Here is a 23,923-nt window from a genome sequence, read left to right on the forward strand (position 1 = left end):
TTTTTTACGTGATCTGTACCGAGGCTGCAAAAATCTGTAATTCTGCGCAGCGTCTCACACATTTTGATTTTCTCAATCTAGGAGCGTGGTTTCGGGAAGGAGGCGGGCTCTTAGGTCAAACGCGATATTTCCATCCGTCAAATGCCGCGGTTTCGGAGATTACACTGTAACGCTTAAAAACGTGGATTTTTACAGGGACGTTAGTCATGCTGTAGGTTATTTTCTGAGCGGTTGTGTACATTGAGAGCTACCAACTTCAATACTGGACTGACCCACTGTGTGATGGTGTAACGTCGTCCTTTAGTCTCGAAATTCATCAATTCATTGTAGGCTAGGTTGCACTCTCAATGTAGAGGTTGCTTTCCATATTCTCGTCAACAAACTCTGGTCAACAAACACAGGTAATTATTATATTTTGGGACACAATAACTGATGATAAAATGTATTGACGGGGAAAGATGATCGCGGTAACACGCGTGCGTCGCTGTTATGTTGTCGTGGTGGTCTCTGTAACATTGTATCAATTTATCTTCTCCAGTTATTAGGACTAGTCCAGATTCTCACCCACCAGGAGATTAAGGCTAGGGAAGATACGGGGTAGCTTGCAAACTGTACTATACAATGTTACCATTGTGTTAAGACATGTTTTTCAGTGCAGTACAGCAGGCAGCAGAGGGGGTATAGACAGTGTAACCTAGTCTGTCTGTTAAGGGGTTATATAAACTTGGCCTATTTAGTGTAAATAATTAACTTCCTGGTCCATGATAAGAGGTCTCTAACCTCCATATGTGTTAAAGTGAGTTTGTTTATCTGAAAGCTATGGTGGCAAGGGTCTCTGTAGTTCCATTGCACGCCTGAAATGTCTTTTGAAATTTAACTTCTAGTCAATGGACCGGATTCTAGTAAACTGGCCACTCCTGTTTGCGCTTTCACTCTTGTAGTTTCACTCTCATCTAAAATAAATGAATCCAACAAGAACATGAATCACCTACCTGGGTGATAAGATTGCATTGCTATCGGCCAACTGGTTTCTCTAGACAAAGTCTACAGAAGAGCAAGGTTCCTGACACACCTCCAGTGTGTACTTTCACATGTAGTTGGGCTGAGCTGTCATGGTTCATGCAAAACAAGCAATTTACTCCTTAAAGGGCAGTTCCGCCACTTTTCAACAATTCATTATCTTCAGCACAATACCAGTTTATACATATGTGAAAATTTTGCATTTCTATGATCTGTGTTTAAAAAGATGAGAAGAAAGTTCCTAAAATAATTATTCCCTGAGACATCACAGGGCAGGGTTAAAAGTAAGAAAATCACTGAAAATCACACAGAGGTTTTTGGATATAAAGAGGAACTTTATCGAACAAAACAAACATTTATTGAGTAAATGGGAGTCTTGTGAGTGCAACCATATGAAGATCATCAAAGGTAAGTTATTCATTTTATCGCTATTTCTGACTTGTGTAACTCCTCTACTTGGCTGGTAACTGTTTGTAATGATTTGTCTGCTGGGTGCCGTTCTCAGATAATCGCATGGTATGCTTTCGCCGTGAAGCCTTTTTGTAATCTGACACCGTGGTTGGATTAACAAGAAGTTAATCTTTAAACCGATGTATAACACTTGTATGTTTTATGAATGTTTATAATGAGTATTTCTGTTTTTGAATTTGGCGTTCTGCAATTTCACTGGATGTTGGCCAGGTGGGACTGTCCCAGAGACCCTAGTGAGGTTAAACTTTTGATGTCATCGGGTAAAACTTTTTAATTATAATTTTTCTCTACAAAATGTAGAAATGTACCATTTCCACATACTTTATGTGCATACTGGCATTGTGCTGGATAATTTGAAAATTAGGTTTAAAAGTGGTGGAGTTGTCCTTTAAATCATTCAGACATTTATGATTAACGATCAGTTGGTTTCTGGCTACTTGAAAGAAACTATTTTTGAAATTATTGTTGCTTCTAGGTGGCTATCTTGTCTGCCTATTCATCCCTACTGTTCTCTTTCAATCTCAGACAGAGATGCTGTGATCATAGTGACAAGGAGGAACTACTAGAGACGAGGAGAGGGAGGGAGGAGGTCACCATGAAAGGCTTGAGTGGCTCCAGATGCTGCTTCTACATGGGTTTCTTAGTGGGAACCCTGAGCCTGTACTTCCTGCGCCAGGTGGGTTAAAGTGAAATGGAAACACTAGGCCTCAGAACACCAGCTAACTGTAACTGTAAATCGCCATATTGGCATTGTTGCATCATCTGTAGGAGAGTTTTGGAATTCCTGAATTTATTGAGACCATGACCTCTACGTACATTAATGAGCATTATTTTCTGGTGTCAAACCATAAATGAAGACATAATACATATTTTGAAAGCTGAGAAACAGCCCTTTCAAACGATATAACATGCAATACAGATGTAGGATCTTAATTTGAGCTAGTTTGCTACAGCAGGAAATTTGAATTATGTGGATTATAATTAATTAAACATTACATTAGGGCAAATCAAGTCTGAATGTTTTAAGTGGAAATTACACACGTTAGAAGCCCTTTTAAACGTTGAATACACTACAAGTTTGCAGGAAAATTCTCATCAACAAAAGTGATCAAACTAAGATCCTACATATCTAGCACCATATCAATCAAAGGGTAATCCGTCAAGAAAAAACACCTGTGAAAATGCGTAACTTATATGCTTTCCCCCCAAACAACTGCCATTTACACAACTTCCTAATGAATATAAAGAAAAAAGCATATTGAAATCATGATAGTGATAGCTTTTACTGTGAATGACTTACAGTCGTTTCACTGACTTGTTACACTATTATTGCACTGTACATGCAACTTATTATGTGACATGTTAAGCACATTTTAACTCCTGAATATATTTAGGCTTGCCATTAAAAAAGGGGTTGAATAAATAATTGACTCAAGACATTTCAGGTGTTAATTTTTAATTAGTAAAACATTCTAAAAACATAATTCCGCAGTATCGAGATATGTAGCTATGTAGTTAGCTAGCTAGCTATATAGGGATGATACATTTTACAGGTAAAATAGCAATCCTACAGCAGCCCTCTCTTCTGTATGACTGGCTAGCTAGCAAGCTAGCTTCATATCTTAACTGAATTACTAGCCAGTTCATTTTATCTAGGTCTAGCTCATACCTAATGAAAAATGCTCTTCAAAATGTCAAGAATGAGTATTTTATTTTGTACAGTTATCAATGAAAACATTTACATCAAAAAGACAAGACGAGAGAAAAGCTAAATCAATTAGGCTAGCTAGCTACCTTGCCTGGTTTTATCTGATTGTGTACTCGGCTTGTTATCAACATTTAATTTCACACTTAAATTGGAAATGTAACTATTATAATTACCAACATAAAAACAAATTGTTTACAGTTTCTTAAATGTAATTGTCTTGATCTAAATGACAGAGCATTCGAAGTTATGAGAAACCTTTTAGGTCCACTAGAAGCAAGGCGCCTCCTGGTGGCACTTCAACATAGCACTACCCATACCTCTAAGAAACATTGTCCAAGATCAGAAGACAAAAAATAAAGATGTTTATGTGTTACAAGCCCATATTTAGTATTATTGGATTGAATACATCTCTTTGTTTAGCTTTATTTCCAGAAGTGTTTCCAATATCTAGTGGCCCTATAGCCCTGTAATTAGTATTCATTCTATACAGCTGTAATTACTATTCAAGTAGCCCTACCTACAGTTGAAGTCGGAGGTTTACATACACCTTAGCCAAATAAATTTAAACTCAGTTTTTCACAATTCCTGACATTTAATCCTAGTAAAAATTCCCTGTCTTAGGTCAGTTAGGATCACCACTTTATTTTAAGAATGTGAAACATCAGAATAATAGCAGAGAGAATGATTTATTTCAGCTTTTATTTCTTTCATCACATTTTCAGTGGGTCAGAAGTTCACATACACTCAATTAGTATTTGGTAGCATTGCCTTTAAATTGTTTAACTTGGGTCAAATGATTCAGGTAGCCTTCCACAAGCTTCCCACAATAAGTTGGGTGAATTTTGGCCCAATCCTCCTGACAGAGCTGGTGTAACTGAGTCAGGTTTGTAGGCCTCCTTGCTCGCACACGCTTTTTCAGTTTTGCCCACAGATTTCCTATCGGTTTGAGGTCAGGGCATTGTGATGGCCACTCCAATACCTTGACTTACTTGTCCTTAAGCCATTTTGCCACAACCTTGGACTTATGCTTGGGGTCATTGTCCATTTGGAAGACCCAATTGCAACCAAGCTTTAACTTCCTGACTGATGTCTTGAGGTGGTTGCTTCAATATATCCATATAATTTTCCTTCCTTATGAAGCTATCTATTTTGTGAAAGTGCACCGGTCCCTCCTGCAGCAAACCACCCCCACAACATGATGCTGCCACCCCCGTACTTCACGGTTGGGATGGCGTTCTTAGGCTTACAAGCCTCCCCCTTTTTCCTCCAAAAATAGCGATGGTCATTACGACCAAACAGTTCTATTTTTGTTTCATCAGACCAGAGGACATTTCTCCAAAAAGTACGATCTTTGTCCCCATGTGCAGTTGCAAACTATAGTCTGGCTTTTTTATGGTGGTTTTGGAGCAGTGGCTTCTTCCTTGCTGAGTGGCCTTTCAGATTATATCGATATAGGACTTGTTTTATTGTGGATATACAGTGGGGCAAAAATGTATTTAGTCAGCCACCAATTGTGCAAGTTCTCCCACTTACAAAAGATGAGATAGGCCTGTAATTTTCATCATAGGTACACTTCAACTATGACAGACAAAATTAGAAAAAAAAATACAGAAAATCACATTGTAGGATTTTTTAATTAATTTATTTGCAAATTATGGTGGAAAATAAGTATTTGGTCAATAACAAAAGTTTATCTCAATACTTTGTTATATACCCTTTGTTGGCAATGAGAGGTCAAACGTTTTCTGTAAGTCTTCACAAGGTTTTCACACACTGTTGCTGGTATTTTGGCCCATTCCTCCATGCAGATCTCCTCTAGAGCAGTGATGTTTTGGGGCTGTTGGTGGGCAACACAGACTTTCAACTCCCTCCAAAGATTTTCTATGGGATTGAGATCTGGAGACTGGCTAGGCCACTCCAGGACCTTGAAATGCTTCTTACGAAGCCACTCCTTTGTTGCCCGGGCGGTGTGTTTGGGATCATTGTCATGCTGAAAGACCCAGCCACGTTTCATCTTCAATGCCCTTGCTGATGGAAGGAGGTTTTCACTCAAAATCTCACGATACATGGCCCCATTCTTTCCTTCCTTTACACAGATTAGTCGTCCTGGTCCCTTTGCAGAAACACAGCCCCAAAGCATGATGTTTCCACCCCCATGCTTCACAGTAGGTATGGTGTTCTTTGGATGCAACTCAGCATTCTTTGTCCTCCAAACACGACAAGTTGAGTTTTTACCAAAAAGTTATATTTTGGTTTCATCTGACCATATGACATTCTCCCAATCTTCTTCTGGATCATCCAAATGCTCTCTAGCAAACTTCAGACGGGCCTGGACATGTACTGGCTTAAGCAGGGGGACACGTCTGGCACTGCAGGATTTGAGTCCCTGGCGGCGTAGTGTGTTACTGATGGTAGGCTTTGTTACTTTGGTCCCAGCTCTCTGCAGGTCATTCACTAGGTCCCCCCGTGTGGTTCTGGGATTTTTGCTCACTGTTCTTGTGATCATTTTGACCCCATGGGGTGAGATCTTGCGTGGAGCCCCAGATCGAGGGAGATTATCAGTGGTCTTGTATGTCTTCCATTTCCTAATAATTGCTCCCACAGTTGATTTCTTCAAACCAAGCTGCTTACCTATTGCAGATTCAGTCTTCCCAGCCTGGTGCAGATCTACAATTTTGTTTCTGGTGTCCTTTGACAGCTCTTTGGTCTTGGCCATAGTGGAGTTTGGAGTGTGAATGTTTGAGGTTGTGGACAGGTGTCTTTTATACTGATAACAAGTTCAAACAGGTGTCATTAATACAGGTAACGAGTGGAGGATAGAGGAGCCTCTTAAAGAAGAAGTTACAGGTCTGTGAGAGCCAGAAATCTTGCTTGTTTGTAGGTGACCAAATACTTATTTTCCACCATAATTTGCAAATAAATTCATAAAAAATCCTACAATGTGATTTTCTGCATTTTTTTTCTAATTTTGTCTGTCATAGTTGAAGTGTACCTATGATGAAAATTACAAGCCTCTCATCTTTTTAAATGGGAGAACTTGCACAATTGGTGACTAAATACTTTTTTGCCCCACTGTAGATACTTTTGGACCTGTTTCCTCCAGCATCTTCACAAGGTTGTTTGCTGTTGTTTTGGGATTGCTTTGAATTTTTTGCACCAAAGTACGTTCATCTCTGGGAGACAGAACGCGTCTCCTTCCTGAGCGGTATGACGGCTGCGTGGTCCCATGGTGTTTATACTTGCGTACTATTGTTTGTACAGATGAACGTGGTACCTTCAGGCCTTTCGGAAATTGCTCCCAAGGATGAACCCCACTTGGAGGTCTACAATTATTTTTCTGAGCTCTTGGCTGATTTCTTTTGATTTTCTCATGATGTCAAGCAAAGAGGCACTGGGTTTGAAGGTAGGCCTTGAAATACATTCACAGGTACATCTCCAATTGACTCAAATGATGTAATTAGCATAAGCTTCTAAAGCCATGACACCATTTTCTGGAATTTTACAAACTATTTAAAGGCACAGTCAACTTAGTGTATGTAAACTTCTGACCCACTGGAATTGTGATACAGGGAATTATAAGTGAAATCATCTGTCTGCAAGCAATTGTTGGAATAGTAGATGTCCTGACCGACTTGCCATTATTGTTTGCTAACAAGAAATTTGTGTGAGTGGTTGAAAAACGAATTACGGTACTCTCTCCTTGCATTGTTGTTACTGTTGACTGTACCTACGGTATTTTGTATACCTGCTATGGTATTATGATGTTATCAGTCAGTAAACTTAGTTGAATTTGAATCACGTCATCTTTATTTGTAAAAACAGGTGTGGTTCGAGATGAGCATGGAGCCCGATGTGCTGGGAGAGGGCCAGGACAGCTCAGTAGCAGCGTTGTCGAAGAAGAGACAGGCTAGTGACAGTAATAACTGGAGGATGGAAGGAGCAACCCTCATCAACCTCAACCATCCACACCACATAGGTACACAGGCCCAATAAGACACAGGACCTCTTCAGGTTAAAGGAAATGAATTTCCTCTGAAGTTTCTCATAAATCTGTGTGGAAGTATGAAAGGTGTGTGTTGGGTATTTTAATATAGAAAATAGATCTCTTTGCTGCCACAAAGACAATTCATTATTGAAATAGGCTCATTCCAAAACATCCATACATCTCCCCATAGAAATATGAATACTATACAGTGTCTCTCTTCCATCAATTAAAGTTGTTTCTAATTTGGCTATGGTTTTCAGGTGAGGACAGTAGCGTGGCAGATGAGCTGTACCGGAAGGTGCGCATCCTGTGCTGGGTGATGACTGGTCCCAGTAACCTGCAGACCAAGGCCCGCCACGTAAAGGCCACCTGGAGCCGCCACTGCAACGTCGTGGTCTTCATGAGCTCTATCGACGACCCAGGTAGGTACCCAGCCAGGTAGCCTAGAGGGCAGAGAGGCGGGCTGGTTCGAGGTTGGCCGGTTCGAATCCCATTAACGGTAAAAATCTGGATGCTGTCTCCTGCTTTTGTGCCCTTGAGCAAGGCACTTAACCCTAACTGCTCTCGGTCCAGTGTTGGTGAAATGGCAATAAAGTATTCTTCTTCTCCAGACTTCCCCACAGTGGGGCTCGGCACGGGGGAGGGCCGCGACCAGCTTTACTGGAAGACCATCCGGGCCTTCCACTACGCCCTGGAGCATCATGGGAATGATGCCGACTGGTTCCTCAAGGCGGACGACGACACCTTCGTTGTGGTGGACAACCTCCGCTGGGTCCTGTCCAATCACACGCCCGAGGAGCCCCTCTACTTTGGCAAGCGCTTCAAGCCCTACGCAAAGCAGGGGTACATGAGTGGTGGAGCAGGATATGTGTTGAGTAAAGAAGCTCTCAGGAGGTTTGTGGAGGGGTTCAAGACCAAGGTGTGTACCCATACCACCTCTGTGGAGGACTTGGCTCTGGGACAGTGTCTGGAGAAGATGGGTGTTCTGGCTATGGACTCGAGGGATACCCTTCAACGGGAGACGTTTCATCCGTTTGTTCCCGAGCATCATCTGACAGGGAAGTTCTCCAAGAGCTTCTGGTACTGGAGCTACTGCTACTACCCCATCGTAGAGGTCTGTCTTGTTGTTGTTACTTGTTGGCTTTCAGTTTCACAGATTATTCAAGTGAAACGGACAGTGTTTTAACTACTTTGCAGATATGAAACAAATAGACAATCATAATATCAGTCAAAAATATCAAATTCCCAATTCATGCTACAAAACCAACATTATGAGGTTTTAAGAATAGGGTCTATTTGACTCAACATTCCTAGCTAAAAACATTGGAGGAGTGGGTGAGTGACTGGTTTATTCCCCACCTATAATTTTTTGGTTGCTATACACAGCTAGTGATGCAGGTGTCATTTGGTTAGCTAGCAAGAACTTGAACGACTGTTATCCAGTTAGCATATCTCTTGCTTTCGCAAATTCACTCTGGCTATTTACCCCAATTTCAAAGCACTCTCATCTGAGTGCGCCAGGGCGCAGAATAACTGATACATTCACGAACGCTCTAGATAACATTTAAACAAGGTGCAAAAGGACGAGTAGGCTACAATTCCCTATTGTTTATCAGTGCAATTTTGACGAGGGTTTATCAAATGTTCCTTTGTTAAATTTTAGCCCAACTTGACCTAGCTAGCATTAGTTGTTGAGCTTGTTGATGTGCATAACTGTGAGAGCCTACCTTTTCATGGTTGTTTGATCAATAGGACTGAAAAGTTCCCAGATGTTAAGAGGACTCCCATGTGATATTTACATATTTGCAAAAATCCATTCAGGTGTATTTTGTGGCTTTTGGCAAATGTGTTCTAATGATCTAAAGTTGCGCAGTTGCAATGATGAATGTGAATGATGACAGGCCTGTGTGGCAATGGCTTGTTTGCATAAAGGCCTATTGTAGCTCTGATTGGCTATGGTGCACTGGTCTGCATAGACTGGTTGAGACAGATGTTTTATTTACTGCAGTGTTTATTAATTGTCCAAATGCACTGCCGCTTTCCCACTCTATATTGCTATAGAATTTTCACAAATACCTTAGTATACGTAACTCCCAAACATTCCTAAAATGTATGAAAACGTGAAAATGATCGCTTGTCCGATACATTTATTTTTTATTTTTTTTTATATTTCAAACTATGTTTGATGTATTTCAAATCAAATTTAATTTGTCACATACACATGGTTGGCAGATGTTAATGCAAGTGTAGCGAAATGCTTGTGCTTCTAGTTCCGACAATGCAGTACTAACCAACGAGTAATCTAACCTAACAATTCCACAACTACAACCTTATACACACAACTGTAAAGGGATAAAGAATATGTACATAAAGATATATGAATGAGTGATGGTACAGAACGGCATAGGCAAGATACAGTAGATGGTATCAAGTACAGTATATACATATGAGATGAGTAATGTAGGGTATGTAAACATTATATTAAGTGGCATTGTTTAAAGTGGCTAGTGATAAACATTTTTTTACATCAATTTCCATTATTAAAGTGGCTGGAGTTGAGTCAGTATATTGGCAGCATACTATTCCCCCTATTCCGCCCCAGCCATTACCATGAGCCCGTCCTCCCCAATTAAGGTGCCACCAACCTCCTGTGACACCAAGTGTTTTTGGTCTATTAAAAGGTATGGCATCTTTTGACCAGTGCATCAGTCTTACACAAACCCTCTTGGTGTAATATATATGGTATATTTACACTTATTTTCAATGAACAAACGGCCTGAATATAAACAACATATTATGTAAAGGCTATCTCACAGTGAATGACAACATTAATGAATGTTGGTTCTACTTCATACCTTTCAGATCGTCAGTATCATTGGAAGTATAGATTATATCCCTCGTGCTCCGTGCGGGTCCAGTAATAATAACAACAAAGTCACGCCGGTGACGTGACAGCGTGGGAGGACGTGCCCCCACGCTTCATAAAAAAAACGGACGTCAGACCACATCTCTTATTTCTTCTTCCAAAGTTAGCTGAGCCATATCACCCAAGTTGACTGCTCCACTGCATCTTCCCAGGTAGCGGTACGATAAACTAAACTCTGTGAGTTGTGTGTACTGTCGGTCTGTCACCAACAGCCTGTGACCTATGGGTCAGAGCGCAAAATTCACCCTCCAAGGCTGTGTGACAGGTCTCCCCTACCTATCCCTTTTATCTGAGGATATCGGGCTTCCTTGTCTTGTGCGGATTTAGCCCACTTGCTAGGGTGTGTCTGTGTTGGCCACCGCACTCTGATGCTAACCTTGTCAAGATATCCTCCACTGCTGTGCTCATTATTGAGGCCACAACTATTTAAAACTCCAACTGGTCACTTCTCGAGATAACCGCGTCCAGGAAGGTTGTTAGCCTAGTCAGCTATAAGACGTGAGATTCGGATTGCCTCCCCTAGGCATCCCTCTCCCCTGGTACACTATATTACCAAAAGTATGTGGACACCTGGTCATCAAACATCTCATTCCAAAATCATGGACATTAATATGGAGTCCGTCCCCCCCTTTGCTGCTATAACAGCCTCCACTCTTCTGGGAAGGCTTTCCACTAGATGTTGGAAAATTGCTGCGGGGACTTGCTTCCATCCAGCCTTAAGAGCATTACTCAGGTCGGGCACTGATGTTGGTTGATGTAAGGGAATTCTGTCCTATGTGCACAGAAGTGACCACAGGAATCTTCTTTGATCAGAGGTTAGTTTGTTTAATAAGGATTGCAAGCCGGATTGCAACCCGGAGTATACAATTACAGTAATTTGCAAGTAACACACTCAGCACAAAATATGGTGTTTTCCCTTTTTATCCCCTACTGAGGATCACCCCGACCAGGGTGATGTCCCTTAACTTTAATACCATATAAGCTCATAATTAATAGTTGCTAATACAAAGATGTCTCTGCTAGGTGGAGTTCAGGGGTGGGAGGGGGAACTGTCATGCTGAAATAGGGAAGGGCCTTCACTAAACTGTTGCCAAAAAGTTGGAAGCACAGAATTGTCTACAATATCATTGTATGCTGTAGCGTTAAGATTTCCCTTCACTGGAACTAAAATCATGAAAAACAGCCCCAGACCATTATTCCTCCTCCACCAAAATGTACAGTTGGCACCGTGCATTGGGGCAGGTAGTGTTTTCCTGGCATCAGCCAAACCCGGATTTGTCCTTCAGACTGCCAGATGGTCCAGCTACTCATTGGACCCTATGATCACTCGGCTACTCATGCCTCTCCCTAATGTCAATATGCCTTGTCCATTGCTGTTCTGGTTAGTGTTTATTGGCTTATTTCACTGTAGAGCCTCTAGCCCTGCTCATTATACCTTATCCAACCTTTCAGTTCCACCACCCACACATGCGATGACATCACCTGGTTTCAATGATGTTTCTAGAGACAATATCTCTCTCATCATCACTCAATACCTAGGTTTACCTCCACTGTATTCACATCCAACCATACTTTTGTCTGTACATTATGCCTTGAATCTATTCTACCGTGCCCAGAAACCTGCTCTTTTTACTCCTCTGTTCTGAACGTACTAGACGACCAGTTCTTATAGCCTTTAGCCGTACCTTTATCCTACTCCTCCTCTGCTCCTCTGGTGATGTAGAGGTGAATCCAGGCCCTGCAGTGCCTAGCTCCACTCCCATTCCCCAGGTGCTCTCATTTGTTGACTTCTGTAACCGCAAAAGCCTTCGTTTCATTTCATTAGAAGCCACCTCCCTAAGTTTGTTTTATTCATTGCTTTAACACACTCTGCCAACCCGGATGTCCTAGTTGTCTGAATCCTGGTTTAGGAAGGCCACCAAAAACCCTGAAATTTCCATCCCTAACTTAACATTTTCCAACAAGAGAGAACTGCCAAAGGGGCGGAGTTAGCCTACAGTTCTGTCTTACTATTCAGGTCTGTGCCCAAACAATTTTTTCCTTCTACTTAAAAATCGACCTTTCCAGGAACAAGTCTCTCACTGTTGCTGCTTGCTGTAGACCACCTTCTGCCCCCAGCTCTGCCCTGGACACCATATGTGAATTGATTGCCCCCCATCTATCTTCAGAGCTCGTGCTGTCAGGTGACCTAAACTGGGACATGCTTAACACTCCAGCCATCCTACAATCTAAGCTTGATGCCCTCAATCTCACAAAAATGATCAATGAACCTACCAGGTACAACCCCAAATCTGTAAACCTAGGCACCCTCATAGATATCATCCTAACCAACCTGCCCTCCAAATACACCTCTGCTGTCTTCAACCAGGATCTCAGCGATTACTGCCTCATTGCTTGCGTCCGTAATGGGTCTGCGGTCAAACGACCACCCCTCATCACTGTCAAACTCTCCCTAAAACACTTCAGTGAGCAGGCCTTTCTAATCTCCCTGGCCCAGGTATCCTGGAGGGATATTGACCTCACTAATTTCATGAATCAGTATATTACATAAGAAATATTTGATAGTTGTTTTTTCTCCACATTCTGAGCTGAGAGAACACTGCATCACCATGATGCTGGGCATGCATGGCTGTTCCTCTTGTGGAGCTGAACTACAAGTACAAGATGGTCATGACCTGTGCCCCGCCTGCCTAGGCTTTGGCCACCTGCGTGAGGCCCTTACTGACCCCTGCATTAACTGCACCATCCTTCCTGTGAAGGTGAGGGAAGTGTGGCTAGCCAGAGTTGAGGGCCTGGTTTTCACAAATAATTTACCAGTGTTGTTTGCCAGGACCCACCCAGGACCACCAAAAGAGGGAAATTCCACAAAACCGATGGTGCCCCCTTCGTGAAAAAGTCAAAAAATAAGAGCCTCACTCGGAATGTCAATTCCCTATCCTCTGAGATAGAGCAGCTAAAAATGATTTTGTCTTCTTCCGAGCCCCCTGAGTTGGGGCCCTATAGGACTCCCTCCAGAGGACTCAGATAGCCTTGATGATGACCTGCTTTCCACTCGGGCATCCAACTGGCACTTTACTCACCAGGATGATGAAAAGCCCAACATGGCGAAGGGGGTGCCAACCAGTTGTGGACCCATTCAGCCTCAACGCTAAAGATGGGTCAGAGGAGTCATTCCGAGGTTCTGATCACACTGAGTCAGAAGAAAGTTCTGCCTCACTATGCGCTGTCCTGTCCTGTGTACATTCTTAGCTAGGCTAGAGCTTGAGCACCCTCAAGCCACAGCCCCTGCAGCTAACCTGTTCTTTAAGAAGGCCCCAGCAGCTACACCATTCAAATCAAATCAAATTTATTTGTCACATACACATGGTTAGCAGATGTTAATGCGAGTGTAGTGAAATGCTTGCACTTCTAGTTCCAAACAATGCAGTAATAACCAACGAGTAATCTAACCTAACAATTCCAAAACTACTACCTTATACACACACAAGTGTAAAGGGATAAAGAATATGTACATAAAGATATGAATGAGTGATGGTACAGAACGGCATAGGCAAGATGCAGTAGATGATAGAGTACAGTATATACAGTGGGGCAAAAAAGTATTTAGTCAGCCACCAATTGTGCAAATTCTCCCACTTAAAAAGATGAGAGAGGCCTGTAATTTTCATCATAGGTACACTTCAACTATGACAGACAAAATGTGAGAAAAATTCAGAAAAAAATTCAGAAAAAAATTCAGAAAATCACATTGTAGGATTTTTAATGAATTTATTTGCAAATTATGGTGGAAAATAGGTATTTGGTCAATTACAAAAGTTTATCTCAATACTTTGTTATATACCCTTTGTTGGCAATGACAGAGGTCAAATGTTTTCTGTATGTCTTCACAAGGTTTTCACACACTGTTGCTGGTATTTTGGCCCATTCCTCCATGCAGATCTCCTCTAGAGCAGTGATGTTTTGGGGCAGTTGCTGGGCAACACAGACTTTCAACTCCCTCCAAAGATTTTCTATGGGGTTGAGATCTGGAGACTGGCTAGGCCACTCCAGGACCTTGAAATGCTTCTTACGAAGCCACTCCTTCGTTGCCCGGGCGGTGTGTTTGGGATCATTGTCATGCTGAAAGACCCAGCCACGTTTCATCTTCAATGCCCTTGCTGATGGAAGGAGGTTTTCACTCAAAATCTCACGATACATGGCCCCATTCATTCTTTCCTTTACACGGATCAGTCGTCCTGGTCCCTTTGCAGAAAAACAGCCCCAAAGCATGATGTTTCCACTCCCATGCTTCACAGTAGTTATGTTGTTCTTTGGATGCAACTCAGCATTCTTTGTCCTCCAAACACGACGAGTTGAGTTTTTACCAAAAAGTTATATTTTGGTTTAATCTGACCATATGACATTCTCCCAATCTTCTTCTGGATCATCCAAATGCTCTCTAGGAAACTTCAGACGGGCCTGGACATGTACTGGCTTAAGCAGGGGGACACGTCTGGCACTGCAGGATTTGAGTCCCTGGCGGCGTAGTGTGTTACTGATGGTAGGCTTTGTTACTGGTCCCAGCTCTCTACAGGTCATTCACTAGGTCCCCCGTGCGGTTCTGGGATTTTTGCTCACCGTTCTTGTGATAATTTTGACCCCACGGGGTGAGATCTTGCGTGGAGCCCTAGATCAAGGGAGATTATCAGTGGAGTGTACCAATGATGAAAATTACAGGCCTCATCTTTTTAAGTGGGAGAACTTGCACAATTGGTGGCTGACTAAGAGTAGGGGTAGGTGACCCTGGTGTCCTGGCTAAATTCCCTTTCTGGCCCTCATACTATCACAGTCACCTAATCATCCCCAGCTTACAATTGGCTCATTCATCCTGTCCCTTGTAACTATTCCCCAGGTTGTTGCTGTAAATGAGAATGTGTTCTCAGTCAACTTAGCTGGGGAAAGCAGGGTCAAATAAAATAAATAACTCTTGCGAGTGTGCAGCCGAGAGCACAGCGCTGACACTGACCCTAGTCATCGTACTGGGTCTTACCGTGAACAACGAAAATAGCAACTGCACACCAAGCCAAAAGGTCACCTTTTATTTGCATGGTTCTGAACTTCCACACGATGAGGGCATGTGTAACACCTCAGTGTGTGGACAGCATTAATCTTCTTCTGCAAAAATTCCTGTTGAATGTGTTGGTGAAGGTACGAACGTTCAACAACTGATGGGCATGTTCGTGGTGACCGTACTGACGGTCTCCAAATATTTGTAGAACCATAGTTACATTCGTAACTTCCGATTGTCTGTCCCACTGGGTCTTTGGCCCTAGTTAGTACAGCTTTAAAATAAATACATAAATTACATTGATGCTGAGGTGGATGATTGCAGTAGAGACAAAACTCTGTCAACAATAGGAACATTTGCCAATTTGTTACAGATAAAAGCGCTAGTTCTTTGTGCTTTGCAATGCAAATGAGAAGTCTATTATGAGTCTGTCAGACAGAGACCATCGAGACACACGGCAATACAATTAGGGTTAAACAAGCGTATTTGTGATGGAAACACAGCCAGTGTATCTGCTGTTCGATACCAAGGTAGCCTATTTCCAAATGGTTATCAGATCGACAGTCAAAAAGGGGCAATGAGATGTTCATAGTACCCAAGATACTGAAAGCCATTTGAAACAGACAGTGAACACCACAATAGTCAGGTATAAATTCAAGCTGTTGAATTGAATATACAAAAATCCCTGATATTTTTAAGGGTGCGATTCGGAGCCTTGGTTCCTGTATCCCGCTCTGTCAACAGATACAGTGAAAGGCCATGTAGTACGTTTTAGAATACTGTGTGTGATGTGTGTGCTTTCCTTCACCAGGGTCCCCGGTGCTGCTCAGACCTGGCAGTATCCTTTCACTATGTGGATGCAGAGCTGATGTACACACTGGAATACTGGACCTACCACCTCCGTGCCTACGGCTACAGGTACCGCTACAGACCTCCACTATCCCAGGGCCTGGTGGAGCGGCAGGCCCAAACAGAGAGGCCTACAGTGGGTACAGCTGGGAGAGGGAGAACCCCAGCTGGTATTACTGTTGGGGGTGATGGAGACCAGTCCAAAGCCGAGTCCGGGGCAAAGCCTTTGTCAGACAAAGGTGGGAAGGAGACATTGGGTAAAATCCCCATTGACAACAACAGGACTGCAGTCACACAGGAGAGGCAAGGGTGATTCTCTCTGTATGGGTTACATGTGTTTTTGTAATGGGAATGTGTAGTGTATGGACCAGGATGGGGCAATTCCACTTAAATTCAGTCAATTTAAGTTTACTTCCTGAATTGACTGAATTGAAGTGGAATTGACACATGAATAATGAAAAAATGATTACCCACAGTGCTCTTATGGCCAGTTCCACCACAGTGCAGGTTTAATTGATTATGGGGATTTTATATATATATATATATTTATCTTTTAAGTGAGTCCATATACTGTAAATCATTTAACTTGAAAGTCTTAACTGTTTTTATTTGATATCTGTTGCGATTTAATATGATATTCTGTTTGAATTGAAATAGTATGCAGTTACTTACCATTCATCTATATCCAGTACTTGACAGCTTATTAGGTGTTACGCACGCCTCTTTCGTTACGCTTGATAACTTGGTACAATAGACTGTGATGCCCTTTGGAATGCGTAATGCATCTGTTACTTAAAAGGTTTAAAACGTGCATTGTATTTGAGGTTTAAAAAGGGTTTTGAAGTTTTTAATTTCCACTTTGAAAGTTCAGACTTGATTTTCCCTTACGAAAAAATTTATCAACCCCTACAAAAAAGTCCATTAATTATAATCCACATAATAATTCACATTTCTTGTTACTACAGGATTATTTTCTTGCTGTAGCAAACTGGCTCATTTAAATCCTACATCTGTAGATGCTTTGAATGTCATGAAGATTGTAAAATGGTTGATATGGTTGGAATGACTTGGCTTCTTTCTTAACGGTAGTTTTTAAGCCATTTACCTTGTTCTTTGGTTTCGTTGTCTTTTTGGGAGGTCAAAGAGAAGATTTCATATCTACCTTAATTTTCTACACTAAACATTGACCTGTATGTTTTTCAGCTGGAATGAAACAAGCTATTTAGGGTGGGTTCAATCCGATTGCCGGTTATTGGCATTGCAGCTTTTAAAGGCCATTTTGTGTACCGATTTACTAAGGCTGGGATCTCTGCGAAAGCGGCAACATTGCCTTTGAAAGCCGCAATGCCTATAACCCGTGATTGTATTGAATCCCAGCCTTAGTATACATCATATTACCTTTTGTACTGTATACTCTACCAGTATAATTGGTGACAGCTGTGGGATCCTGTATTTCCATAGTCTCTCGTTCCATTTGATAAGATATTACAGTTGTGATATGACAAGAAGTACAAAGATGGGTTAAATTAATATTTTAATTTACAACAACGAAAAAGTGTTTTATCTTGAACTTTTGGGGAAAAAGAACCAACTATGTTAAGGAAATAGATCATATCAGATGTGACTGTTTTTTTTTTGTGACAATACATGTTATATACAAACTGTATAGTTATTAGTTACTATGACAACCCATCTGGAATGTTACAGTAATATGTTGGTTTGGTCAGTTTAAATTCCATTGACGTTTTCAGAATACTTTGTTTTTGTAAAATATATCGTTGATCTTCTGTATTGTATAATAATATCTCCAATCTTCTGAAAAGGGGTGTTGCCTTAGCTGGATGGTAGAGATGGGTCCAGATGAATGTCTTGTCTATAACCCACGACGAAACCTGGATCAAAACCGGAACAGTGGATGTACAGTATCATACATTTATAATCAATAAAGGTTCATAAATGTGTTTTTAAAATAGTTTTATAGTTTATTTAATTCAACATGAAATATGAAGCACTTGATTTCTTATTCAATGTATTCTGGTACGTAGAGAGCTGAACTAAAGCTGTTCATTTGAGTGGAGGCCTACAGAGAATTGTCCTGCACAGCAGGAAATGCAAACTTGTAGTATATTTGAGTTTTAAAAAAGGCTTCAAAAGTTCAAAAGATTTGATTTGCTAACTGAAAATGTATCAACCCCTACAAAAATGTCCATTAGTTTTAATCCGCATAATTCACATTTCTTGTTGCTGCAGGATTATTTTCTTGCTGTAGCAATCTGGCTCAAATTAAGATCCTACATCTGTAGATGCTTTGAATGTCATGAAGATTGTAAAATGGTTGATATGGCTGGAATGACTTGGCTTCTTAACGATTGTTTTTAAGCCAAGCAAACTGGCTCAAATTAAGATCATGCATTTGTAATTAACACGTGAATGGAAAACAGTATATAATGCATGCAGTCTACTGAGTGACATGGGAGAGAAGATGCCTTACACACTCACTCACCTCAGTCTGCACTTGTTAAAGAATAGACCTCCTTTTCTTGTTTCTGGGTACACCTCCTTCCTCAAAGGACGCATGTTACCTGTAAGACAGAGCCCACACTGAGTGACTTAGCTGAAAAAATACTGTACATTGGATTACTATAGAGGTATAGATACCGTAGACTAATTAATATGATCATGTATCCCACTTAGCCAAAGCTTTTATCCAAAGTTACTTAAAATACAGTATGATCCCTGTAGGAATTGAATCCATGGCCTTGGTGTTACTAGCACCTCACTCTTATCAACTGAGCCACACAAGCTGAGTTGCAGAGGATCATTATATAAACTATATTCTCATGTATGTGTAGCGGATTTGATATACTATGTCTATTTATGTCTGTTTATCGGTCACAGGGTTATATTTTTTAACAATATTCAATGTAGCAAACAAGCTAGTGAGCTAGGCTAGCTAGCTATCGAGAGGGGCTGCTAGCTAGCTTCAAAGGGTGCCTGCTCGTGCCCTGGGGAATGCGTGTCCATATCCAAGTAACTATTTTCTAATGTATATTACAGTTAATGTATTGGATGGTTTATTTGTTCAACAGGGGAGTAATGTCATCTCATGGTTCAGGGGGATGCAGAACGTATTTGGGCTGTTATTACAGTATTACTCTGTCGTGGTTCTATCATCAGACTTTTGAACTGTTTGTCTCTTGCTGATGTGGTCATCATAAAATGGAGCTGTTTGCTATACAAGACTGGGAGACTGAATGTTAGTGTGTTCATGGAGGAGACTGAAATACTGAATGGTGTTTTGTTTCATTGGGTAATGTCAATTCTATTTTTGTTATTTTGTGAAATTCAATCTGAGATGAATTTCCTATTTAGGTCAACTTGATATATGAATATTAATTTATTCAACTTTTGATTGATTATTAAAACGGAGTCACTTGATAAAGTTGAAACATTCTCATGTGCTTCCTTTTTTACACCGCATTTAATATTACTACCTTACTGCTCTCAGATCTCCATTCTGAGGGTAGTAACATTTTGGGGGCTCGTCTGTGATCTACAACACTGACCAGAGTTGTGGATCGTGAAAGAACCACGGCGACAAACGCTTGGAGTCCAGAGCAAGCTGGGTTGGGTTAAATGCGGAAGACACATTTCAGTTGAATGCATTCAGTTGAACAAATTACTAGGTATCCCCCTTTTCAGAAGTGTTCGACGTAGACACACAGAAGTCAATAGATGGTAGGGGGAATGGCATGAGTTAACACATGTAAAAAGCTAGTGTAGGACATTCAAAAACGATTGATCCAGCTCAACGAAATGCAGTCATACAAACTGGCAGCTGTCCTGATTGGGGAAACGCTTGTAGAGGCTCCCACTGTCACAGGGACTAATGATGCAGAAATGCATGACTACATTGTGTTACATGAACAGTAAACAGCTGAGTGAGCTGGAAGATGAGGGCGTCGGTCAGCTGCTATTTCTGCAGGATCTTGTCACCCAACTGCTGGGGGACACCGACGACTACACAACAGCCAGCGAGATGAACTGGACTCCATCAAAGGACAACGAACAAGGACAGCGAGAGTCAACAGACAACAACGTACAGACACACCAACGTACAGCGGCCATGTGGTGGTTCCTGAGGAAGTCGCCATTCCTGACACCAAAAATGCAGAGACCTAGTGTTCTGGTGAGCGTGTCAGACGTGGCAACCCTTCTGCCACAACATGAATTGAAGGTCTTTGGTGGTCAAATAGCCGAGTCAGGTGCTGATATTAGTTATAGTAGCATTTTTTAAGCAAATTGAGGAAACCAGAGCAAACATTTCTGAATCAGAGGTACAGTGCCTTGCGAAAGTATTCGGCCCCCTTGAACTTTGCGACCTTTTGCCACATTTCAGGCTTCAAACATAAAGATATAAAACTATTTTTTTGTGAAGAATCAATAACAAGTGGGACACAATCATGAAGTGGAATGACATTTATTGGATATTTCAAACTTTTTTAACAAATCAAAAACTGAAAAATTGGGCGTGCAAAATTATTCAGCCCCTTTACTTTCAGTGCAGCAAACTCTCTCCAGAAGTTCAGTGAGGATCTCTGAATGATCCAATGTTGACCTAAATGACTAATGATGATAAATACAATCCACCTGTGTGTAATCAAGTCTCCGTATAAATGCACCTGCACTGTGATAGTCTCAGAGGTCCGTTAAAAGCGCAGAGAGCATCATGAAGAACAAGGAACACACCAGGCAAGTCCGAGATACTGTTGTGAAGAAGTTTAAAGCCGGATTTGGATACAAAAATATTTCCCAAGCTTTAAACATCCCAAGGAGCACTGTGCAAGCGATAATATTGAAATGGAAGGAGTATCAGACCACTGAAAATCTACCAAGACCTGGCCGTCCCTCTAAACTTTCAGCTCATACAAGGAGAAGACTGATCAGAGATGCAGCCAAGAGGCCCATGATCACTCTGGATGAACTGCAGAGATCTACAGCTGAGGTGGGAGACTCTGTCCATAGGACAACAATCAGTCGTATATTGCACAAATCTGGCCTTTATGGAAGAGTGGCAAGAAGAAAGCCATTTCTTAAAGATATCCATAAAAAGTGTTGTTTAAAGTTTGCCACAAGCCACCTGGGAGACACACCAAACATGTGGAAGAAGGTGCTCTGGTCAGATGAAACCAAAATTGAACTTTTTGGCAACAATGCAAAACGTTATGTTTGGTGTAAAAGCAACACAGCTCATCACCCTGAACACACCATCCCCACTGTCAAACATGGTGGTGGCAGCATCATGGTTTGGGCCTGCTTTTCTTCAGCAGGGACAGGGAAGATGGTTCAAATTGATGGGAAGATGGATGGAGCCAAATACAGGACCATTCTGGAAGAAAACCTGATGGAGTCTGCAAAAGACCTGAGACTGGGACGGAGATTTGTCTTCCAACAAGACAATGATCCAAAACATAAAGCAACATCTACAATGGAATGGTTCAAAAATAAACATATCCAGGTGTTAGAATGGCCAAGTCAAAGTCCAGACCTGAATCCAATCGAGAATCTGTGGAAAGAACTGAAAACTGCTGTTCACAAATGCTCTCCATCCAACCTCACTGAGCTCGAGCTGTTTTGCAAGAAGGAATGGGAAAAAATGTCAGTCTCTCGATGTGCAAAACTGATAGAGACATACCCCAAGCGACTTACAGCTGTAATCGCAGCAAAAGGTGGCGCTACAAAGTATTAACTTAAGGGGCCTGAATAATTTTGCACGCCCAATTTTTCAGCTTTTGATTTGTTAAAAAAGTGTGAAATATCCAATAAATGTCGTTCCACTTCATGATTGTGTCCCACTTGTTGTTGATACTTCACAAAAAAATACAGTTTTATATCTTTATGTTTGAAGCCTGAAATGTGGCAAAAGGTCGCAAAGTTCAAGGGGGCCGAATACTTTCGCAAGGCACTGTAGTTAGAGCTGTCCTCAAGGTTATCAGAATTGGGCACATTCTTAGAGATGTTCGTTAACTATGAAGGACTTACAGTTGATGAATTAAAGTCATTTCTCAAATCACACATGAAAGATAAAGCCAGTAGTGAGCCGTTGCAAAACGACTAGATAAAGAGACCCCACAGGAATTTGCATATAGGCTTATTGGGTTGAAACAGCGCATAGTGCTGGCCACGAGGGTGCAAACACACTAACATATGACAAACCATTGGTCCAGCATGTTTTCCTTTGCCCTTTACATCAAGGCATCAAGGGTTCAGTGTCAAACATGCAAATATAGGAAGTGATTTAAAAGCATATGTATCTGATTTTAAGATTAAAGATGATTTCCTTGTAGATCTAATCACTGAGTCAGCAAGGGATGACGCAGAAATCCAAAATCCCATGGGGGTCTTACAGACAGTGCTCAGTAGTTGCTAATGTATTACAGCAAAGTGAGGGGGGTGAAAGTGTGACGGAATAAAACCAAGGCCACATACAAGGTGATGTTCAGGCAAACAGAGTAGCCATCCAAGAGTTAACTACTCAAGTCACAGTCCTCGCAAAGAACCTGGAAAAAATTATCAGACCAAAAAGTGAGCGTGGGCAGTGTGCTGACACTATGGTAGCAAAAACAGCAGTGTTAGAAGAAGGAGGATAAGGGGAAATGCAACACCAGTGTGAAACAAGCTAAAGATAAATGTATCTATTGCTTCTTCTGTGGACAGGCTGGCCACCGAGCAGTGGGTTGTCTGCCGAAAGGACAGAGACTGGGAAACTGGAGGAGGTCACAGGGCGGGGACGACCAGTGACCTCAAACATGGGAAAGTCCCCTCCTGAGGTATTTACTGACCAAACCGATACTACAGCAAGGTCTAGTGACAGAATTATTCTCACTTTATTCAGAAGATGGACAATACAGTAATGGGCAAAATACAAAATACATAGCACAGTTAATTGGGGGAAAGTGTCTGCTCTCATGTTTCATGGAGTGTCATGTGAGGCACTATTAGACACAGGCGCACAGGTTAGCATAGTGGGAAAGAAGTGGCTTGAGAAGACACTGCCCACCACTGACACATTACTTGGAGATAAAGAACACCGCAATATGAAAGCAGCAAATGGAACCAGAGTACCCTTTGAGGGGTGGATTGAGGTGCTGGTGGACATCCAAAGTACCAAATATGGCTATAACGGTTCCCATGCTAGTGAGCCAGAGCTCTGTTGACTTCCCACTTGTGGGCTTTAATGTTATTGAGGAGCTCATAAAGGAAGGAGGTGGTAAGCCACAACAAAATGGGTTTGACTTGAAATCAAATCAAATGTTATTAGTCACATGTGCTGAATACAACGGGCCTTACAGTGAAATGCTTACTTATGAGCCCCTAACCGACAGTACAGTTAAAAAAATATGGATAAGAATAAGAGATAAAGGTAACAAGTAATTAGAGAGCAGCAGTAAAAAATAACAATATATACAGGGTGGGTGCCGGAGTCAATGTGCGGGGCACCGGTTAGTTGAGGTAGTATGTACATGTAGGTAGAGTTAATTAAAGTGACTATGCATAGATGACAACAGAGCGTGGCAGTGGTGGGGAGGGGGGGGGGGGGGGCAATGTGAATAGTCTGGGTAGCAATTTGACAAAATGTTCAGGAGTCTTATGGCTTGGGGGTAGAAGCTGTTTAGAAACCTCTTGGACCTAGATTTGGTGCTCCGGTACAGCAGGAAGCTTGGCCGCAGTGATGTACTGGGCCGTTCGCACTACCCTCTGTAGTACCTTGCGGTCGGAGGCCGAGCAGTTGCCATACCAGGCAGTGATGTATCCAATCAGGATGCTCTCGATGGTGCAGCCATAGAACCTTTTGAGGATCTGAGGACCCATGCCAAACCTTTTCAGTCTCCTGAGGGAGATTAGGTTTTGTCGAGC

The 23,923-nt window shown here is 41.7% G+C and overlaps 2 protein-coding genes across 5 annotated transcripts in view; one reads left to right on the forward strand and one right to left on the reverse strand.

Moving 5' to 3' along the window:
- On the forward strand, positions 1 to 19,455 carry LOC110532691 (glycoprotein-N-acetylgalactosamine 3-beta-galactosyltransferase 1-B). 3 transcript variants are annotated; one of them, XM_036988728.1, is made up of 7 exons: positions 7 to 401; positions 1,702 to 1,751; positions 2,017 to 2,167; positions 7,022 to 7,175; positions 7,445 to 7,606; positions 7,796 to 8,298; positions 15,969 to 19,455. In XM_036988728.1, the coding sequence occupies exons 3-7, from the start codon at positions 2,087 to 2,089 to the stop codon at positions 16,317 to 16,319; spliced, it is 1,251 nt and encodes a 416-aa protein (XP_036844623.1). In that variant the 5' UTR covers positions 7 to 401; positions 1,702 to 1,751; positions 2,017 to 2,086; the 3' UTR covers positions 16,320 to 19,455. The 3 variants fall into 3 exon arrangements, with proteins under 3 accessions (XP_036844624.1, XP_036844623.1, XP_021472459.1); XM_021616784.2 differs by lacking the exon at positions 1,702 to 1,751 and having other exon boundaries at positions 11 to 401; XM_036988729.1 differs by lacking the exons at positions 1,702 to 1,751; positions 2,017 to 2,167 and having other exon boundaries at positions 1 to 401.
- LOC110532692 (tachykinin-3) overlaps positions 17,528 to 23,923 on the reverse strand; it is a 19,702-nt gene continuing 13,306 nt past the window's right edge. For both annotated transcript variants that reach the window (XM_021616786.2, XM_021616785.2), the window contains 2 exons: positions 18,510 to 18,588; positions 17,528 to 17,898 (listed from right to left, as the gene is read on the reverse strand). In XM_021616786.2, coding sequence (XP_021472461.2) covers positions 17,880 to 17,898; positions 18,510 to 18,588 — 98 coding nt within the window. In that variant the 3' untranslated portion in view covers positions 17,528 to 17,879. The remainder of the gene's footprint in view (positions 17,899 to 18,509; positions 18,589 to 23,923) is intronic.

The sequence above is a fragment of the Oncorhynchus mykiss genome, chromosome 9 (genome assembly GCF_013265735.2).
Source record: "Oncorhynchus mykiss isolate Arlee chromosome 9, USDA_OmykA_1.1, whole genome shotgun sequence".
In the NCBI taxonomy this organism is placed as follows: Eukaryota; Metazoa; Chordata; class Actinopteri; order Salmoniformes; family Salmonidae; genus Oncorhynchus; species Oncorhynchus mykiss.

Bases quoted from the DNA above. Each gene is read 5' to 3' on its own strand.
- LOC110532691 (XM_036988728.1), top strand. From the start codon at position 2,087: ATGAAAGGCTTGAGTGGCTCCAGATGCTGCTTCTACATGGGTTTCTTA. The intron at 2,168-7,021 runs GTGGGTTAAAGT...TTGTAAAAACAG, and splicing joins GCCTGTACTTCCTGCGCCAG to GTGTGGTTCGAGATGAGCAT. The intron at 7,607-7,795 runs GTAGGTACCCAG...CTTCTTCTCCAG, and splicing joins GAGCTCTATCGACGACCCAG to ACTTCCCCACAGTGGGGCTC.